The sequence below is a fragment of the Prionailurus viverrinus genome, chromosome D4, assembly GCF_022837055.1.
Source record: "Prionailurus viverrinus isolate Anna chromosome D4, UM_Priviv_1.0, whole genome shotgun sequence".
In the NCBI taxonomy this organism is placed as follows: Eukaryota; Metazoa; Chordata; class Mammalia; order Carnivora; family Felidae; genus Prionailurus; species Prionailurus viverrinus.
In genome coordinates this window covers 88,861,584-88,880,150 of record NC_062573.1, presented here as the reverse complement: position 1 = coordinate 88,880,150, position 18,567 = coordinate 88,861,584, and the positions used below count along the sequence as shown (strand labels likewise).

The window sequence follows — 18,567 nt, the reverse complement described above, 5'->3', positions numbered from 1 at the left end:
GCAGGGGCTCCCGACCGTCACAGCAGCCCTTGCCGCTCCCTCCCCTGAGAACCAGGCTCCCGGCTCCACCTTTCTCCTGGACACTGAGACCCTCCCCACATTTAGATCCTCCAGATAAAGCTCAGTTTGTGTCACGCCTCTCACGTCTGTTTTCTCGTCTGACAAACGGGGTGAGAATGTTTGCTCCAACCGGCTCACGCGGGGTGAAAGTGCCTGGTCCCCGGAGCAGGGCCACCTGCCGGAGGCGTCCAGGGGCTCCCCGAAGGCACCCTCGCCAGAGCCTCTGAGGGCAGCCACCAAAAGCAAGGTGTGGCTCAAATCTTACGTTCCACGGGCACCTGGGTGGTTCAGTCGGTTAAGCGTCCGACTTCGGCTCAGGTCACGATCTCGCGGCTCGTGGGTTCGAGCCCCGCGTCGGGCTCTGTGCTGACAGCTCGGAGCCTGGAGCCTGCTTCGGATTCTGTGTCTCCCTCTCTCTCTCTCCGCCCCTCCCCTGCTTGTGCTCTGTCTCTGTCTCTCAAACAAATAAACATTAAAAAAAACAAATCTTACTTTCCAGCTCAGCTATTTCCACAAGGTCCGCATTCTGCGTCATCATTTATAAATAGTTATTTTACCCTAAAAATAAAGTCATAAAATATGTCAATTTCTATATAAGTTAAATAACTCCCCCTCCCCCCCCAAACTGTGAGAACTGCAGGAAGATGTACTTTGTCTCGTGCGGAACGTCTCCATTTGTTAGCATTTGCCGCAAACCCACGCGCACTAAATACCTGGCAGGCATTAAACACAAGCAGTGCCCGAACGATGCCGCCCGACAAGGACTTCGTAACCCCCTCCTACAGATCAGGAGACTGAGGCACCAACAGCTGAAGCCACCTGCCCAAGGACCAAAGTCAGTCTGCAGGGAGGCTGGGACCAGAAGCAGGGTCCGCGTGCCTCCCCGAACTTGCCGGAGAAGTACAGCTTTGCAAACATCCCACAGATGCCTTCAGGGGGTCCCCTTCTTCACTTCCTGCCTGACTCCTGAACTGCATCATCTGGTGCTCCGCAAAAGAGGCCCCGAGTCCTCGGCTTCTCTGACTCCCCACCCGGGCTGGGAAGCAAAGGTCCTCGAAATCTGCCGATCTATTAACAGCTCGCTTTGGCTGAGCGATCCAGACCAAGGCCCGCTCGCAGCCTCCAACCCCCAGCTCCCCTGCGTTCCAGCCGGGCGACCTCAGACACGTCAGTTAACCTCTCTGAGCGTCGGTTTCCTCGTCAGGAGACCCGGGATCTCTGAATCTCCCACGGGAGTCGGTCCTGAAGGAGGTGAACCACACGCCTTCTTCTGCTTCCTTCGAGGCCTCGGGGAAAGGTCGGCGGACAGGGTCTTCTCAGGACTCCCCGGGGAGGACCAAACCAAGTGCTTAGGGACTCAGTTCGGCCCAACTCCACTAACCTCTTCCAAGCACTTGCCGAGACCGGAGGCTGTGGGAGGCACCGGGCTGCTCGGTCGGCAGGAGGGGTCTTTTTCTGCAATGTATCCTTCTCTTTTTTGTTGTTTTTAATGTTTATGTATTTATTTTGAGGCGGGGAGGGGCAGAGAGAGGGAGACAGAGAATCCCCAGCAGGCTCCGTGGAGCCCGACGTGGGGCTCGAACCCACGAACTGCGAGACCGTGACCTGAGCCGAAACTAAAGTCGGACGCTGAACCGGCCGAGCCACCCCCAGGCGCCCCTGAGCGAAATCATTCGTTAGCCCCTCTGTGACCTTGGGAAACGGAATTCACCCCTCTGGGCCTCCGTGTCCTCGTCTATAAAACGGGGGGCGATGCTGGCAACGATACCGTCCTAACAGGGTAGTTAGAAAGAACAAATGGGATTATTTTCCCCCCTTCACGCATTCGATAACGAATTGCTGAGCAGCGTATGGGCCAGACCCTGAGCTGGAACACGGCACTGGCCCCCGGACACAGGTCCTTGTCCCGCGAGTCTCCGATGTAACAGGAGAGACAGACCTAAAGCACACGACAGCGCAGCCGTCTAATGATCTGTGTAAACCGGGAGCCCAACCCAGCTGGGGGGGGGGGGGGGCGGAGAGGGCAGGCTGAGAGACCCAGGGAAGGTGACAGCCCCCCCAACCCCCCCTCACATACCAGGTCGCTGAAGGCAGCACTGGCAGGGATACTGAGACTAAGCAGGGGCTGTACCGGGAATGGGAACCAGGCACCCTGGGGTCAGCAGCGCTGCGCGCTCTGGCTCTGGCCCTTTAAGAACCAAGGGCTGGGCTGCCTGGGTGGCTCAGTTAGGCGGTTAAGGTTGAGGGTCTGACTCTCAATTTCGGCTCAGGTCATGATCTCACGCTCATGGGATCGAGCCCCAGCGTGGAGCCTGCTTCACACACTCACCTTCTGCCCCTTCCCAGCTCGCGCTCAAAAAATAACAATAAAAAGAAAAAAAGTAGGGGCTCAGTCGGTTGAGCGTCCGGCTTCGGCTCCGGTCGTGATCTCGCGGTCTGTGAGTTCGAGCCCCACGTCGGGCTCTGAGCCGACGGCTCGGAGCCCGGAGCCTGCTTCGGATTCTGTGTCTCCCTCTCTCTCTGCCCCTCCCCTGCTCATGCTCTGTCTCTGTCTCAAAAATAAATAAGATATTAAAAAAAAAAAAAACTAATAAAATAAAAGAACCGAGGGCAGAGGTTGACCCTGATGGGCCCTCCTCACAGAAGTGACCCACCCCGGTCCTTCTCCTGGTCCCAGGCAGGAGGAGGACCCCAGCACTGGGACTCCAAGCAGTCATGGGGCACAGAGAAGCATAGCCACACATCTGTCGGCCTGGCCAGAACCCACCGGAGGCCAGACGGGCGCCCACCTCCCCAGGCGTGCCTGGGGCCTCGCGTGGCTCACCTCGGTCCCCAGACCGGCCCCCAGCAGCGCTTCCCCCCAGGTGGGGTCGGCCCCCCTCCACAGGGCTAACCAGGCAGGCCTCTGCCCTCCCACCTACCTCCCCTCCACTCTGGCCCCTACACCTTCCCTAGCCCCTCAGAGCTGCCATACCCAGATGCCTCCAGACCTGGAACACGTCGCTCCTTCTGCCCAAAACACTCTCGACACCCCCCCCCCATAAACCAATCCCCCCAAGATCTCTTTGTGCCTTCTCCACTTCTCCCTCAGGTAGGGCCACCAAATTTAGCATATAAAAATATAGCATGCCTGGTTAAAACTAGATTTCAGGTGAACAACGAGCAACTGTTTAGGATGGCTGGCCACCCTATCCCCAGGGTTCAACTGAAACATCACCTCTTCCAGGAAGCCCTCCCAGATACCCCTCCCCACCCCACCCCAGACCTGGTAGCCTCCCCTAGCATTGCAGAACGTCCTGTCTTGACGCTTATCCTAGCCTCGTGTTTCTCCGGCGGCTCCGAATGCCGGAAGACCAGAAATCCATCCATCCATCCAACTGCCCTGCGTCCTGGCGCCCCCAGGACCTGGCATGAGACAGCGGATCCGCAGAGGTGTTCTGCCTCTGAAGTGAAGGGTGGCAAGGTGGCCCGGGGATACCCTTGGCCAAACTCGCCCCGCACGGGCACCCGGGCCCTCCAGCCACTCCCTCCCAGCTGGCTGGGCCTCCTTCTCCTGAGATGCGCCCAGAACACTTCTCACGACCGCCCCCGGCTCCACAGAGCCAGGGCCAAGGAAACACAAATCCAGGTAAGGGCGGCTCGTAGGCCCCTCTTCTGTATTTTGACGGCTGCTGTTAGTTTTAATTAAGATCGTGTTGCGCTCCGGCCCAGCAAGGGCGTCCTCATGTCTGGAAATAACTGCCTCCCCATGAGGCCGTGGGGGCTACTGAGCCACGGACGGGAGGGAGGCAGGACCCTGGGGGCCGCGGGGGCAGAGGCCCAGGCAGCACGGGCTTTGAGCTCTGTCGAGCCTCGTCTGCCCAGCACACACACCATTTTTGAACAGAAGGGAAGCATTCGCTTTTTCCCCCACAGTGCCAAAAATAGCCCCATCTCCTGCCTTTGAACAGGAATCTCTCGGTTCCTAACAAAGAGACAGGAGCGGGGGGGGGGGGGGGGGGGGTTGCTGAAAGGAGGGGCCCTGTGGGCCGGCTGGACCCCTTCCTCGTCTCCCGGCCCCGGAAGGAGAGGGGGGCCCAGGTCCTCGCCGGGCCTGCCTTCTCAGGGCCCCCACCCCCCAGACAGGGTCAGCACCCCCCAGCCCCAGCCCAGGAGGTCGGAGGGGGCCACACAGGAACGGAGGGTGAAGACCCGATGGGGCGACAAGCAGCTCTGTTCACTTGTTAGCTTGTGCGTTTTTCTATTTGTTCATTTCTTCCAACAGTTACGCGCCGGGCTCCTTTCTTTCCGGAAGCCGGGGGGGTGGGGGGGCGGACAGCGGTGACCCCCACGACCAGACGAGTCCGTGCTCATGGCGCTCATCGCTGAGTGAGAAGGGGCCGAGCTGAAGGTGCTCCCGCCACCCAATCTGGGGAGGCCACTGGCCGGTCTCTGGGCTCCTGCCGTAAAGGGGCCGCTGGGTGCTGGCATGCGCAGAGGGTGAACCAGAGGGGAGGGGAGGGTGAAAAGCACCTCGGAGCGACCCCTCGCCCCAGGCACGGACCCCCATTCAGCCTGGCAGCGAGCCTACAAGAGGCATCCCTGAGGAAGCCGGGGCTCAGAGGAAGGGGTACAGGAACTTGGGACCGGCCAGGCCCCTTTGCCAGTATTTTCACACTCGTTCGGGCCACAATCCTGGGAAGTGGGACCGTCATCATCTGCCCATTTCACAGGTGAAGTAAGGAGGCTCGAGGGAACGAGCTTGGCCGAGGGTCCCAGAGCTCACGGGAGGAGCCGGGGTTCGCCCGCAGGCCCGTCGGGACCCTGCCCGGGAGCGCCTGACGCCCCACTGCGCACAAGCCATCGCAGCTCCCGTCGTCCTCCCCCACCCCCCCCCACCCCCACCCCTCCCACCCCTGCTCCGCAGAAGAAAAAGCGAGTCAGGAGTCGGGGCTGGGAGGTGGAGAAGGAGGGATGGGAAGTGAACACGGCTCTGGGGGCCGCCAGAGCCAGGGCCCTTTCTGGTTCCCGCAGAAGCTTCATCGTTAAAAAAAAAAAGAAAAAAAGAAAAGAGGCCACCTTCTGTCCCCAAAAGGCCAGAGCAGTAGGGAAGCCGGGGAGGCTGGAGAGAGAGAAAGAGAGAGAGAGAGAGAGAGAGAGAGAGAGAGAGAGAGGCGCACTCTGAGCCCACTTCCTAGCTGAAAACCCAAGCCTGAAATAAAAAAAGCAGAGTGCTATTTCTGCTTTGGGTTAAACATTCCTCAAAGCCACATTCCTCCCGCCCTCCTCCTTCTCCCCTGCCAGGGAATCCAGAGCACGGTGGCCTGGTGGCCTGGACGCCCCGCCAGCTTCCCGGTGCCACCGCATGAGACCAGGAGTGCCACAGCCAGTAGCTGCCCAGCACCCCTTTCTGGCACCCCCAACCTGGGGAGTACCGCCCCCTAGGGGGCCCCGTCAGGATACCCTTGGGCTAAGAAAAGGTGACATCCAGGGGCATCCGGGTGGCTCAGTGGGTCAAGCGTCCGACTTCGGCTCAGGTCACGATCTCACGGTCCGTGGGTTCGAGCCCCGCGTCGGGCTCTGTGCTGACGGCCCGGAGCCTGGAGCCCGCTTCGGATTCTGTGTCTCCCTCTCTCTCTCTCTGCCCCTCCCCGGATGCACTCTGTCTCTCAAAAATGGAATAAACATTTTAAAAAATTAAAGAAAAAAAAAAGAAAAGGTGACATCCCATCACACAGACAGCAGGACGCTGGAGAAATGGAGACCCTGAGGGGTAGCCAAAAGCCACAGCAAGCCTGGCTGGAACCAGGACCCCAGACCCTGACTCCCTTGGAGGTTCCCGGGCCTCGTCTGATTGTGGGTCTCCGGAGCACAGTCAGGTCCCACCCTGGCCAGGGGACGACAGAAACAAAGCAACACACGGACACTCTGGGAAGCCCAAAGCCTTACGCGGAGGTGTTCACAGGCCTGCCCTGTGCGTGGCTCCAGGCTGGGCACTGCACAAAAACAAATCCACCGCACGTTGGTCCCAACCTTCAAGGAGCTTACCAGACCTCTGGCTTCTGAGGTCCCCTCTGTTGCTATGTCCCCGAGCCTCACACTGCACCTGTGGTCTCTTCCTTTGTCCAACAGACCTTTCTCGAGGTACCCAGCCCACACCAGGCACTGGCAGGTCGGGACAGCCGGGGGCGCTCCAGGGGTACCACTGGTCTCCACGGCCGGCCGTATCCTTGGGCGGCCTCTTGCTTCCCGGCCCCAGCCTGCAGGCTCCCCGGGAGCAGGGATGGGGCCAACACCGCACCAGGGGACACACCGCTCCTGAGCTCACGGGCCGGGAGGACTCCGTGAGGCGAGCACAGCGCTGGGCACCTAGCGAGCACCAGAGCCTCCGCTGGGATGGGCAGGGGCTGAGAGAGAGGCCCGACTCCCAGAGGCAGCCAAGGCCGAGGCTGCCCCAAATCCCTTGCAGGAGGCGAAACAGGCTACGGAACCAGAAGGATCCCACCCGCTGTCCGAGCTCACATCCGGCCCCGGGAAGCTGGGATGCCCGGCCAGCATCTGATGTCCAACAGCTGCTTGAATGCCTCCAGTGCTGGGGTGTTCACCACCCTCCTCAGGAGCTCCAAGGTCGTAAGGATCACAGAGACCGTGGGAGGCAGGCACGTGGTGGGGGGCATTGTTTTGTCAGACAAAGAGCCGAGCCTGAGCCCCAGTTTGGCCACTGGCCGGCGGGGAGGCCCTGGGCATGTCTCTGAATCTGCCCGGGCCTCTCTTTCTTCACCTGTAAAGTGGGCACAACAGTCCCTCCTCCCCGGGTCGCGGTGACACCACAGCGGGGATAAATCTGCACTCGGGATTCAGGGCACCGCATGCTCCCTTGGTAAACGGGGGATGTCACCTTTGTTATTCTTCTCACGTTCCTCCCCCCCCCCCCCCACTGCCCCAGGACAGACGGGCCCCCACAGACCACGGTGGCGAGGGCAGAAGGAGGCCGAGAAGGGACAGCCAGGTCGCCGGGTCCCAGGGCCGGCAACTGCGCAATCAGCTTGTGACTCAGGCTCCCAGGCTGCCCCCCCCCCCCCCCCCCCCGCTCCCCCGCCCCCACCGCCGGCGCACATCCACATCTACGACCTGCACGGAGCTGCCCTCACGCACACCAGCATGCACACGTGCGTGCCCAGATGAGCCGGCCCGCCCACTCCTGACACGCGCCGCGACCCCGTCACTCACACCCAGAGCACGCCCACGGGGACTGGGGCTGGCGCATGTGATCCCAGCCCCCGCCCCGCCGCACACCCACGCCAGGCGCCCACGCTTGCTCACGATCGCCCGCACACGTGGCCACGGCAGCTTCGCGGCACCCCCGCCCACGAGGGCCCGCACCCGGCCCGGGATCAAGGGCCACCTGCCTCACGGCAGACGGGTGGCCTGGGGCCAACCCCGATCCCCTGTGAGCCTCGGTTTCTCATCTGTAAGCGAGGACCCCCTCCCTCCCGCCCCAGGGACTCCTGGGAGGAACTGGTGATGGGCACATGGGAGCCCTGAGCCCCCCCGCCACACACACACACTCACACGAACCTACTGCAGAGACGGCCGCTGATCCTCGTGCGTTGTTGATTACGGGTCCTCCCCCCTCGCTGATGAGCCACCAAATTCACGCCTCCGCTATTCCTAACCTCACCCACAGCGGACCCAACCCGCAGATCGGAAAACCAAGGCACGAGAAACTAAGAACTGTGCCTGTGGCCGCGACAGCGCGTTCTCCCAGGGAGACACCAGAGGCAGACACGGGGCGCGCTCCATCCCCGGGGGCCCCGGTGTAGCCGCCCCACAGCAGTCTCGCCAGCCGGCAATGTGAACATTGCACAGAAGGGGAAACTGAGTCCCAGGGGGCGCTGGTGACTCCACAGTCACTGTCCAGGCTGCGAGGGTTCTGGGACTGGAGCCCAGTCAGGTGTCTCTCCGGCCCTCCAAGGCCACGTCCATGCAAGGGATCGAAAGGCCAGCGTCTCCGAGCAGGCCTTCCCTCCCCGACTCAGAATGATCCTGCCACCAGCCAGCGAGGCCAAATCCAGAGGCCCTCCTATTGGCCACTCCCTCCCAATTTAGCAGAGGGCTTGTGACCGCCCAGGGGAGGGGCCGAGGACAGGGGTGCCCTGACACCAACAGCTATGCGGCCTCTTTTCTGTGACAGTATTTACTGAGCACTTACTACATGCCGCTCCCTGTGTCCTCCTGCTGGGAAGAAGCCTGCGGTCCATCCCCGTGTCACACACCAGACGCACACCCAGAACTCAGAGGGGTCAGGGGCTGGACGGCCACGGCCACAAGACAGCAAGCTGGCCCACAAGCCCTCAACACGCTGCTGTCCTGCCCTCAGCCGGGAATCTGACCCCGATTTCAAGCTACCTGGAAACTTGGCACATTAATTTATGAGGTTCTGTGCCCTGGTAAATAGACCACACCCAGGACGTGCGAAGCATTTCATCTCACGATCCCAGTAAAAAGGATGCTCTTTTTAATGGATGCCGGTTTTCTCCTTACCCGAGAGTAAGAGATATTTAGGACAAGACGAACCATCTCAGAAAAAAGCAAGACCTCATCATCTCAACCCCAACAGCCACCCCATCATGGTACAGTGGGAGGCGCCCCCAACGAGAGCCAGCCGTCCTGGGTTTCTGCCTGGTATTTGCCACGTAACCTTGGGAAAGACACCTCGCCTCTCTGAGACTAGGGTTTTCCATTTGTAAAAAAGGGCACTGGACTACATGACCCCAAAGTGCCCTCTCGCTCAGAGATTCTAGAATTCTATCGAACGGTAATCAAGGGCGCCTCGGGGGCTCTGTGGGTTAAGCGCCCGACTTGGGCTCGGGTCACGATCTTACGGTTTGTGAGTTCGAGCCCCGCGTCGGGCTCTGCGCGGTCAGCGCGGAGCCTGCTTCGGATCCTCCGTCCCCCTCTTTCTCTCTGCCCCTCCCCTAATCAAGGGAATGAACACTGAAACAGCGAGCCACTCTTTTCTTCCCCCACAAAATCAGCAATCATCCAGAAAAGCAGCAAGACTCAGTGCTGGCAAGAATGCAAGCGAACCGGCACCCTCTCGTCCATGTTCCCTGCAGATGTAAATGGGAGCATACTCTCCGGAGAGTGATTTAACAATTTTTCCATCAGAAGCCTTGTAAGATGTCCCCAGGCTTTAATGCCACAGCTTCATTCTGGGGCATTAACTTCAGGAAGAGTTGGTGCAAAATTTATTGCAAAGCTGTTCTTACAAAGATTTAGTACAAGAATGTTCATCACAGCACTGTTGATATTGGCAAAAGGAGGGAAGGAAGGGAAGAAGGGAGGGAGGGAGGAAGGGAGGGAGGAAGGAAGGGAGGGAAGAAAGAGGAAGGAAGGAAGGAAGGAAGGAAGGAAGGAAGGGAGGGAGGGAGGGAGGAAGCAACCTAACTGTCCAATGGCCGGGGATCAAATGAAATGTTGCATTCACATGGTACACCACTAAAAAATAATGTTTTCAGGGGGGCGCCTGGGTGGCTCAGTCGGTTAAGCGTCTGACTTCAGCTCAGGTCACGATCTCACGGTTCATGAGTTCGAGCCCCGTGTCAGGCTCTGCGCTGACGGCTCGGAGCCTGGAGCCTGCTTCAGATTCTGTGCCTCCCTCTCTCTCTGCCCCTCCCCCCGGCTGCACTCCGTTTCTCTCTCTCTCACAAATGAATAAACGTTAAGAAAATTAAAGAAAAAGAAAAAGAAAGTGCCAGAACAGGTGTGAGGAGGCGGCCTGGGCTCTGGGACCCCCGGCAAGTCCCGTCCTTCCCTGGTTTCTTCTGCTTCTCTCTGCACAAGGGGGCAGGCTGCAGACCCCCCACTCGGCGTGTCCTGTTCTAGAAGACAGAGGACACGTATCCCAGGACCAAGTGCCACCGGAAGTTTCAAGGGTCCCCTCAGAAGCAGGTACCGGGCTAAACCCTTCACGTGGCCGTGAATCCAACTCTGGGGCCTCTGTGAGGCCCGTCTTCCCCGGGAGGAAAGGAAAACTCTGGGAGAAAGCTTGCAGGAGACAGGAGCTAGAACACCCGCACCTCTGGTCCCGGAGGCCCTCTACCCCCACCCCCCACCCCCGCCCCGAGACCCTGCCGCTGAACAACCCCCTTTCCCTTTCTGGCCCACGCTCTGGACCTCAAAGCACCCTCCCGTTTGGACCCACAGAGTCACGTGAGCAGGTATCACAGACGAGCCAGCTGGGCCTCAGAGAGGGTCAGTGACTTGCCCAAGGTCACAGAGCCCGACTGAGGCCCCAGCTCCATTCTCCAGGATGCTGAGTTCTTTCCTGACAGCGGACTTGGCGTTTCTTGCCCAGATGCCCACCTTGGCGTAAAGACTCCGATCTCAATTGTGGCTGCCGCTGTGTCTCACCCTCGGGACAGAGAGGGAGCCAGGCTCCTCGGTCTTCCCCTCTTGTACCCAGGACGCGTAGGGATCACAGAAGCCGCCTTCCTCCCTCTGGGCCCTCCCTCTCCTGGGTGGCTTATTCCTAGCCTGGCCGTGGGGCCCTTCACACCCCAACCCCCTTATGTGTCCCAAACTGGGTACCAGATACCGCCCCCGCCCACGGCGATGTCTTGCCCCCTCTGGCCGAGCGGCACTGAGTGGGGGGAGTGATCATCAGAGAATATTCCTCATCTTACGCAAAGGGACGCTTCCCAAAGCCAAAGGGTCATGGTGACACCCAGCATCACCCCAGGCTCCTGACCGTGAACGAGGGTCCCCTTCTCCGCCCCAGGTGGCAGAGGCTTTAGCTGCCGGCTCCCCGGACCTCCCATTTGGAGGCCCCTCCCCTCCACAAGCTGCCGCGTGTCAGGCACCATTCTGGGCATCAGGGAAAAGGCTGCAGAGACTCAAGGTTGGCAAGCAAGGTCAAGGCAGAGCCTGGGCTGACCGAGAGCGGCAAGGAGCAGGTGACCTCCTCTGGGCCCTGGGCAGAGGGTCCCAGGGGAGGGCCTCCCCTGGGGAGGATAAGGGAGGCAGGGTGGAGGGGTCTGCCTCTTGGGGCTGCCTGGCTGGGGCCCAGAAGCCTTTAAACCAATGCATCTCAGACCACAACAAACGCCTCGAGCCCCGTAAGCCTGGCGTTTGGGGCCATCTGGCTGGTTTCCATCCGAAGGCAAGAACCACATCTCTGTGGTTCCCCACATTCCAGCGTCTGCGCCCGGCACGGAGCGAGAGCTCAGGGGACGGCAGGTCCGGGCAGACCGAGAATTAACAAGCGGGGGTGCGGGGAGACCACGGCAGGTAAAACAGGAAACTGCTGAAACTCGGGAGAACCAAAGACCCCCCCCTCCTCTCCATGCCTCCTGTGTGTTAGACACCAAGTCCAGGGCCGAGGGAGGATTCCTCTGGGGAGAGACGAACTTTGCCCGCAAGATACCTTTAAGCCCAATTCAAGATGAAGTTGAAGTGTGTAGTCAAAACCTCAGTAATGACGGCTCCCGGGCCTCCTTGACAACTGTCGTGCATTCAGAAGGACCCTTTATGCCACAGGCCGCGAGTTAGGCTCTAAGGGAATTGTCCTGTTGCCGACTTACATCCCCTGGGGAGCCAGGAGCCATGACATACCCATTTGGCAGATGAGGCAAGCGAGGTGCGGTTCGGAGAGGGGCCGGCCTGTGCCACAGCCTGGGCACGCAGGGATCAGCCCCCACCGACGAGCCGGGAGAAAGTGGGCCAGACCTCAAAGAAACCGGGCTGCCGGCTGACTGCTGCTCTGGGCAGGGGGGCCCCCACCAGTGTCGAAGCCCCTCCTGCTGCTTCTGGATACGCGCCGTGCCAGGAAGGGTGAGGACTGGGTTATGGAGCAGGATGATTTACAAAATCTTATCTGCAGAGGCGGAAAAAACCTCTGCAGTGTTCAGCCTGAAAGACGGAGGGTTTTAGCTAGGCTGAATCCAGATGTGTTCGTAGACTTTCTCGGACTTCCTCACACACACACACACGCACACACACACACACACACACACACACACACACACACACAGACCACCAGGACAGTCCTTCCCAGGGAGCAGGAGAATGACCACCAAGGGCGACAGCCAGCAATGACTCAGGTGCGAACATCTGGGCTCCCCTCCGGGCGCTGTGGCCAGCTGCGGTATCCCGAGGTGGCCTAGGACACCGGGCGATGCTTACGCATGCCAGGACCCCCAGAGCCAGTACCGGGTTCCAAGTGGGGCTCCTGGGAACCCAGATCCGCATGACAAACACCCGTCAGGATGCAAGGCCCTGGACCCGGCCCAGACCTTAAGCACGAGAACTCAGAGCGAAGCTACCGGGCACTTGGTATTTAACGGGCTCTCCAGGAGACTCTGACATTTGACAGCCCTTGCTAAGTGCTCCTCTCTTGACCTCACACATAGAACCCTCCCTCCTCCCCCCTCCCCCCGCCCCCGGAACAAAGAGCAGATGACTCCAGTCCCCATCAGAAGGAAGTCCATCTAGGGCCTTAGAACAAGCTGGAGGCTTTCTCTGCTCTTCCTGCTGGGAGGCTTTTCATCAGCAAATATCTGTGGACCTACTAAGTGCCAGCACACCCAAGCATCGGCGAGCGAGATGGACAGGAGGCAAATGAACCCACCGCCACCTCCCCCAGCCCACGCCTAATAAGGGCTCTACCGAGGAAAGGACTCCGTTCGCTCTCTCCGATCAAAACTGTTCCACGTCTCCAAAGGCCTTTAAAAATAGCCCAGGCCAGCCCAGCAGCACCAGACCCCTTCCTAACAAAGCCTTGTTGACTCAACTTCTCCCAAAGTTGACGGATGTCCCCGGGGGGTGGGGGGTGGACAAAATGACCGCCCCACGCCCCTTCCCATCCACAATCCACCATCACTGCCGGATGGCGGCCACCGGGCAGGGACACACAGAAGAAGACCCCCTCCGGACTTCTCGGCCTGAGCTGCGAGGTCTTTTAAGGGGCAGAACTTTGGAGACAGACTGGACTTTGAAAGTCCTGCCGCCACCCGCGGTCCCGGGTGGATCCCGGGCACGTGACTTCACCTCTGGGAGCCTTAGTTTCCTTATCGGTAAATGAGGTTGGTAACAGTGCCCACCGTGTGTAGGGCGGTTGACGATCCTATGAGCTGGTGACGCAAAGAGGCTGGCATGTCACATGCTCCGTAGCGGGCGACCTGGCTTCATTCAGCTCGCAGGTGGCTCTCAGGCTCCACCACGACGGGGACGCCCCGGTGCAACCCAAGCCCACCACTCCTGACAAAGCCTGTGGTGCCCTCTGCCTCCCCGGGCACAGGAACCTGGGAAGCCCCACCTGCCGCCTGCCTGCGGACAGCTGCGGCCCACACCTGCACGGGGCCTGAGGGAAGGCCCAGCGAATGTCACAAAACAGTAGCCAAACTGGAAAGCACCCCCCCCCAGACACACACACCCCAGGAAAGAGGGTAAGAGAAGTAAGGGACTGAGTCTCGGTCCCCAGAGCCTCCACGCTTCAAGGAGAAGCTACTGGGATGTGAGCTCTTTGCTGGAGAATTCCACCGGAGAAGGACCAGTGCCTCTCAGCGGACTAGCACCCGCTCAGGAGAGCCCCCTTTGTTCCCAGCACACGGGGGCGAGGGGCACGGAGCTGAACCGTGGGCTTGGCCAGACCTGCAAACGTGCCCAGAAGACCGATGGAGGGGGGAGGGGGGCAGAGGTTGTGCAATGCACCACAGAAGCTGCCTCCCCGGCCTCCGTCAACGCAGGAGGCTGACAGTCAATCTGCTGCCTCCCGGAAGAGTGCAGAGGGGCTAGACCCTCGCTGCTGCCCAGGTGCCCGCTCCGAATTGCAACCCATACCCAGGGCCAGGGCCCCCTTCCGAGTCAGACACCCAGGCAGAAGCCCTTCCAGACCATGTATGGGTTCTTCTCCCCGTCCCCAAAATGAAAGACCAAGCGGTCAGGACCCAGCGCCATTAACCCCTGGCAAGCTGGGGTGTCCCGCCCCCCCCCCCGGGGTGGGGGGGAAAGGCTGCAGAGAAGGGACAGGTCTGTCATGGAGACACCGAAGATCCGAGGGTACAGGACACTTGTGAAGTTGGGCCAAGTGGAGAGACACGGAGACAGCTCTAGAGAAGTCCGAGATCGCAGACAGGGGGGTCCCAGGGATGCCCCGAATGCTTACCTGTAGAGATCGCCCAGATCACCACCCACCCTCCCCCCGGCCCCCCGCCACTCCCCCGCTGTATAAACCCATTTTCCGGTGTGGCAGACAAGGGATAAAAAGGGGGGGGGGGGGGGAGGTGGGATCAGGGCCAGGGGAGAATTCACCCCGTAAAGCCTGCAGCCCACAGGGCACCCGGGACCCCGCGCCGCCGCCTGGAGCTCTCTGACAAGCCTCGCCCCCCCCCTCCCACCCCAACACACACGATCCGGGCCAGGGAGGGGGCGACAGGCCAACCTCGCAGCAGCAGCGGCGGCGGCGGCAGCGGCAACGGCACGGCATCGTGATGCATGAATCACCCACCCCGCTGCGCCCGTGCCAGTCCGAGCCACCGCGCAACCGGGAGCCCCCTCCCCGACCACCGCCCCTCGCCCGGGCACACCCCGGCTCTTCGGGACAGCTCTGCAGACAGGGGGGGCGGCGGGTGGGCTGGAGCCGGCCCTCCCGGCCCGGGGGTGACCCCGCGCGCGCGGCCAGGCGGTACCGGTCCCGGGCGCGGGGGGGGGGGGGGGGGGCGAAGGGGGGGAGGGGTGCCCTAGAACAATAGGGCCAGGTGTGGGGCCGGGTGGGGGGGGCGCGGCCGGGGGCTGCGGAGGGGCGCGCGCCGAGGCCGGGCGGGGAGTGGCCGGGAGGGGGGAGGGGTGCGGCGGGCGCGCCCGGGGGAGGGCCGAGGGGGTCCGGGGAGAGGTCGGGGGGAGGGGGCCGCGCGCGGGGGGAGGGGCGCCAGCGGGCGGAGGCGGAGCGCGGGGCGGGGGTCCGAGCGCGCGCACTCACAGTAGGTCTTCCTGGTCAGCTCCTCCACAACTTCGGGCTTCAACTTGCTGTTGGATTTCCCCATCCTCGGCGGCCGCGGCCCCCCGCCCCCCGGCCGGACCCCGTCGGGGCGCCCGGCGGGAGCGGCTCGGCCGGCGCGGGCCGGGGCGGGCGGCGGGCGGGGCGCGCGGAGGGCCGGGGCCGGGGCCGCGCCTTTGTCTGCGCCGGGCCCGCGTGGGCCCGGGCGCGGGGGCTCCGGCGCGCGGCGCGGCGCGGCTGGCGGCGCCTCGGCCCCCACCCCCCCCTGGGTGCGGCGCGGGGCCGGGGGCGCGGGGCGGGCCGCTCGCAGGCCCGGGCCGTCCGGCCGCCGCCCTCTCCGGGCGCCGCGGCGCGGAGCTGCGCTGGGCTGTGCGCCGACGCGGGCCGCGGGGTGGCCGCGGTCGTCCCTGGTTACTGGGCTCCGCGGCACATGCTCGCTGCTGCGCTCCCTCTCGCCGCCGCCCCTGCGCTCCCCGCCTCCCGCCTCCCGCTCGCACCGGCGCGCCAGGGGTGGACCTGGAGCCGCCACTCAGCGCCCGGCGCCACCTCCCGCCCCGCACCCGCCCGGCCGGGCCTGCGCCCGCGGAACGGCGGCCCCGCGGCCACGGAGGCGGCCGGCGGCCGGGGCGCCCCCCGCCCCCCACCCCGGCCTCGCCGGGCCCGCGGCGGGAGGGGGCGGTCACCCCGGCCCCTCCCCGCGCTCCGGCCTCCCCCCCCCCACCCCCCGCGGCGCGGCAGGGGTGGGGGGTGGGGGAGGGCCCGGAAGATCTGACGCGAATGAGGCCGAGTCTCTCTGCGCGGCGAAACTCATTCATTCGACGCGGATTTGTCGGGCGCTGGGGACACGCCGTGGAACGGGACGGGCGCGGTCCCAGCCCTCGCGGGGGGGGGGGGGGCGGAGTGGGGGGGGGGCCACTGCGGGATGTCACGTGTATGATGGGGGGTACCTGCCGCGGCCCGGGGGAAGGTGACCTCCGAGGCCAGGGGAGGGAGGGGTGGGTGGTTGGGACCGCGTTCCAGGCCCAGAAAACCTGGAGGAGGGGAGGCCTGAACCCCAGGGAGCGCTCCTCTCAGAGCACAGGGCCCCAGGCGCAGGCGGGGTACGAGCTGATGCCCGAGAGAAGGACCAGGGCCCGTGGGGTCAGGCCTGACCCCTCCTCAAAGAGCTGGGCCTCTGGGCTTTAAGCCGAGGGGGGACAGGGTCGGATCTTCTCCAGCCTCCGCGCAGAGGGGTGGCCCCCCTGTGGAGGGGTGCTCCGGGTGGGAGCTGAGGCTGAGGCCAGTGGCCAGGGCTCCACCTGGACGGACAGAGGCAAGAGAAGAGAGTCCACAAGGCCGTCCCTGGCCACACCAGCTACACTGTCAACATGCTGGGACCTTTCCTGTCCCTTAACTAGCTTTATCTTTTTACGCCTTAGCAACCATCACAGACTGTCTGTGTCACTGGGTGGTTGTATTTCTTTCGCGTGTGTCCCCTCCCCCGTAGCGCCAGGCCCCTCGGGGCCAGCGTTCTTGTGTTATCTGTAGTTGTAGCTCCAACACCTGGAAGGCACCTGACTCTGCAGTGGTCACTCAGCAAACCTCTGTGATGAGAAGGTGCTGGGGGCCTGGGGGTGGACAGCGCGGGAGGAAGAGGCAAGGAGGAGGTGACGGGCGAGGTGGGGCTTAGAGAGCCTGGGGGAGGTGGGAGGGGAGTCCGACTCCGGATCTGTTGACGTTTAACTGGATTCCTTGGCTGCTGCTCAGAGCACCGATTCCCGGCAGGCCTGGGCAGAGGCAGGACCCACGGGAGGGCGCCGCATGGCCAGCCAGGGTGGCGGTGGCCAGTCCGGTGAGGCAGGTGAGGACATGGGGTCAACTAGTTGAGACTCAGGTTATATTTTGAAAGCAGAGACGGTAGGATCGCCTGATGGACTGGGTGGGGGACAAGGAGAAGGGAGTCAAGGTCAATGCCGAGGATTTGAACCCGAGCCACTGTTAGGACAGGTTGTCCGTTGCTCAGGTGGGGAGTGGACAGGTGTGGAGGCGCCCAGAGCAGGAGTCCGGCTCTGGCCGTGTGAAGCATGGATGCACATTGGATGAGATGCCGAGGAAGCAGGTGATGCCGGCACCTGGAGTTCAGGGTCACGGAGGCTGTGGCGATAAGCTGGGGAGTTGTCCTGGGACAGATGGAATTAAGAGCTGGGTGGCAGGATAAGGTCGCTAAGGAGGGAGCATGAGGACTGAGCCCTCAGAAACAGGGATGGGTCCCTGGGTGGGGGAGGGGGTCAAGGGCGGCTCCCTGAGGGTTATAAACCCGTGTATATAGTATAATCGAATTAACTACATACCCCTGTGAGAAGCAGTCTGAAGGCTACACCCCCTGGGTGTTCTACCCGTTGTTACCAGCACAGGTGGGAATGCGGGTCACTTTGTTTTCTGTTCTCTTCTGTATTTTTCCTTGTATTTTAAAAAATTGGGGGCGCCTGGGGGGCTCAGTCGGTTGAGCGGCCGACTGTTGATCTCGTAGGTCATGATCCCAGGGTTGATCGAGTACCCCCGATGGGCTCCGCGCTGAGCATGGGGGCCTGCTTAGGGTTCTCTCTCTCCCCCTCCCTCTGCCCCGCTCCCCTGCTCACGTTCTTTAAAAATAAAGTATATAAACGGGGCGCCTGGGTGGCTCCATCGGTTAGGCGTCTGACTTCAGCTCAGGTCATGATCTCACAGTCTGTGAGTTCGAGCCCCGCGTCGGGCTCTGGGCTGACACCTCGGAGCCTGGAGCCTGCTTGGGATTCTGTGTCTCCCTCTCTCTCTACCCCTCCCCTGCTCATGCTCTGTCTCTCCCTGTCTCAAAAGTAAATAAAAACATTAAAAAAATTTTTTTAATAAAATAAATAAAATAAAAATAAAGTATATAAAATAAAAAATTGGATGTAACTCACATAAGATTCACTATTCTAAAGCGCACAGTTGTGTGGTCTCAGCGTATTTGCTGGGTTATGCGACCATCGCCACTACTAAATTCAGAAAGTCCTCTGTATTTTAGACAGATTGTTTTCTGCAGCTAAACACACTGCTTTTGAATAAGACAAACATTTGGTCAAGTCGTTTTGCTCATGTGCAGGTAGCCCAGGGAAGGTGCCTTCCCCAGTCACCTGCCAGAGTCAATCGATGACCCAGATGCCCAGATGCCATCCAGACAGGGGCGGGACTGAACGAGATGGGGGCGTGGCCTGAGAATCCGCATCTTAACCCAGCCTCTAGATCTCCCCCTGCCTTTCAGCAGAGAATCCCTGGTCTTGTTTTATAAGTGGCCTGGGAGTGTGACCCCAGAAGCTTGCTCAGTAGTTCTTCCAGAAAGCCCTCGGGGAACAAAAATGACGTACATGGGGTAGGCAGAGGCTGGATCAGATATTCCCTATGTCACTGCATCTTGGGCGCCGGTGACCTTCCCGGCTCCAGCCCAGTCTCTTCCGAGCCTTAGCCTGCGTATCTGGTGTGCCACGAGGCGTGCCCATTTGAGTGTCCCCCAAATCCATCAGGCCAGAAAC

The 18,567-nt window shown here is 61.7% G+C and overlaps 1 protein-coding gene across 2 annotated transcripts in view; it reads right to left on the bottom strand.

Moving 5' to 3' along the window:
- The window catches only part of NCS1 (neuronal calcium sensor 1), a 46,934-nt gene extending 31,760 nt beyond the window's left edge, over positions 1-15,174 (bottom strand). The window contains exon 1 of one of the 2 annotated variants that reach the window (XM_047831253.1): positions 15,020-15,174. In XM_047831253.1, coding sequence (XP_047687209.1) covers positions 15,020-15,083 — 64 coding nt within the window. In that variant the 5' untranslated portion in view covers positions 15,084-15,174. Of the gene's footprint in view, positions 1-552; positions 619-15,019 lie in introns of those variants that run through there. The other variant, XM_047831254.1, reaches the window with a different exon arrangement.
- Between the last annotated feature and the right edge of the window lie 3,393 nt (positions 15,175-18,567).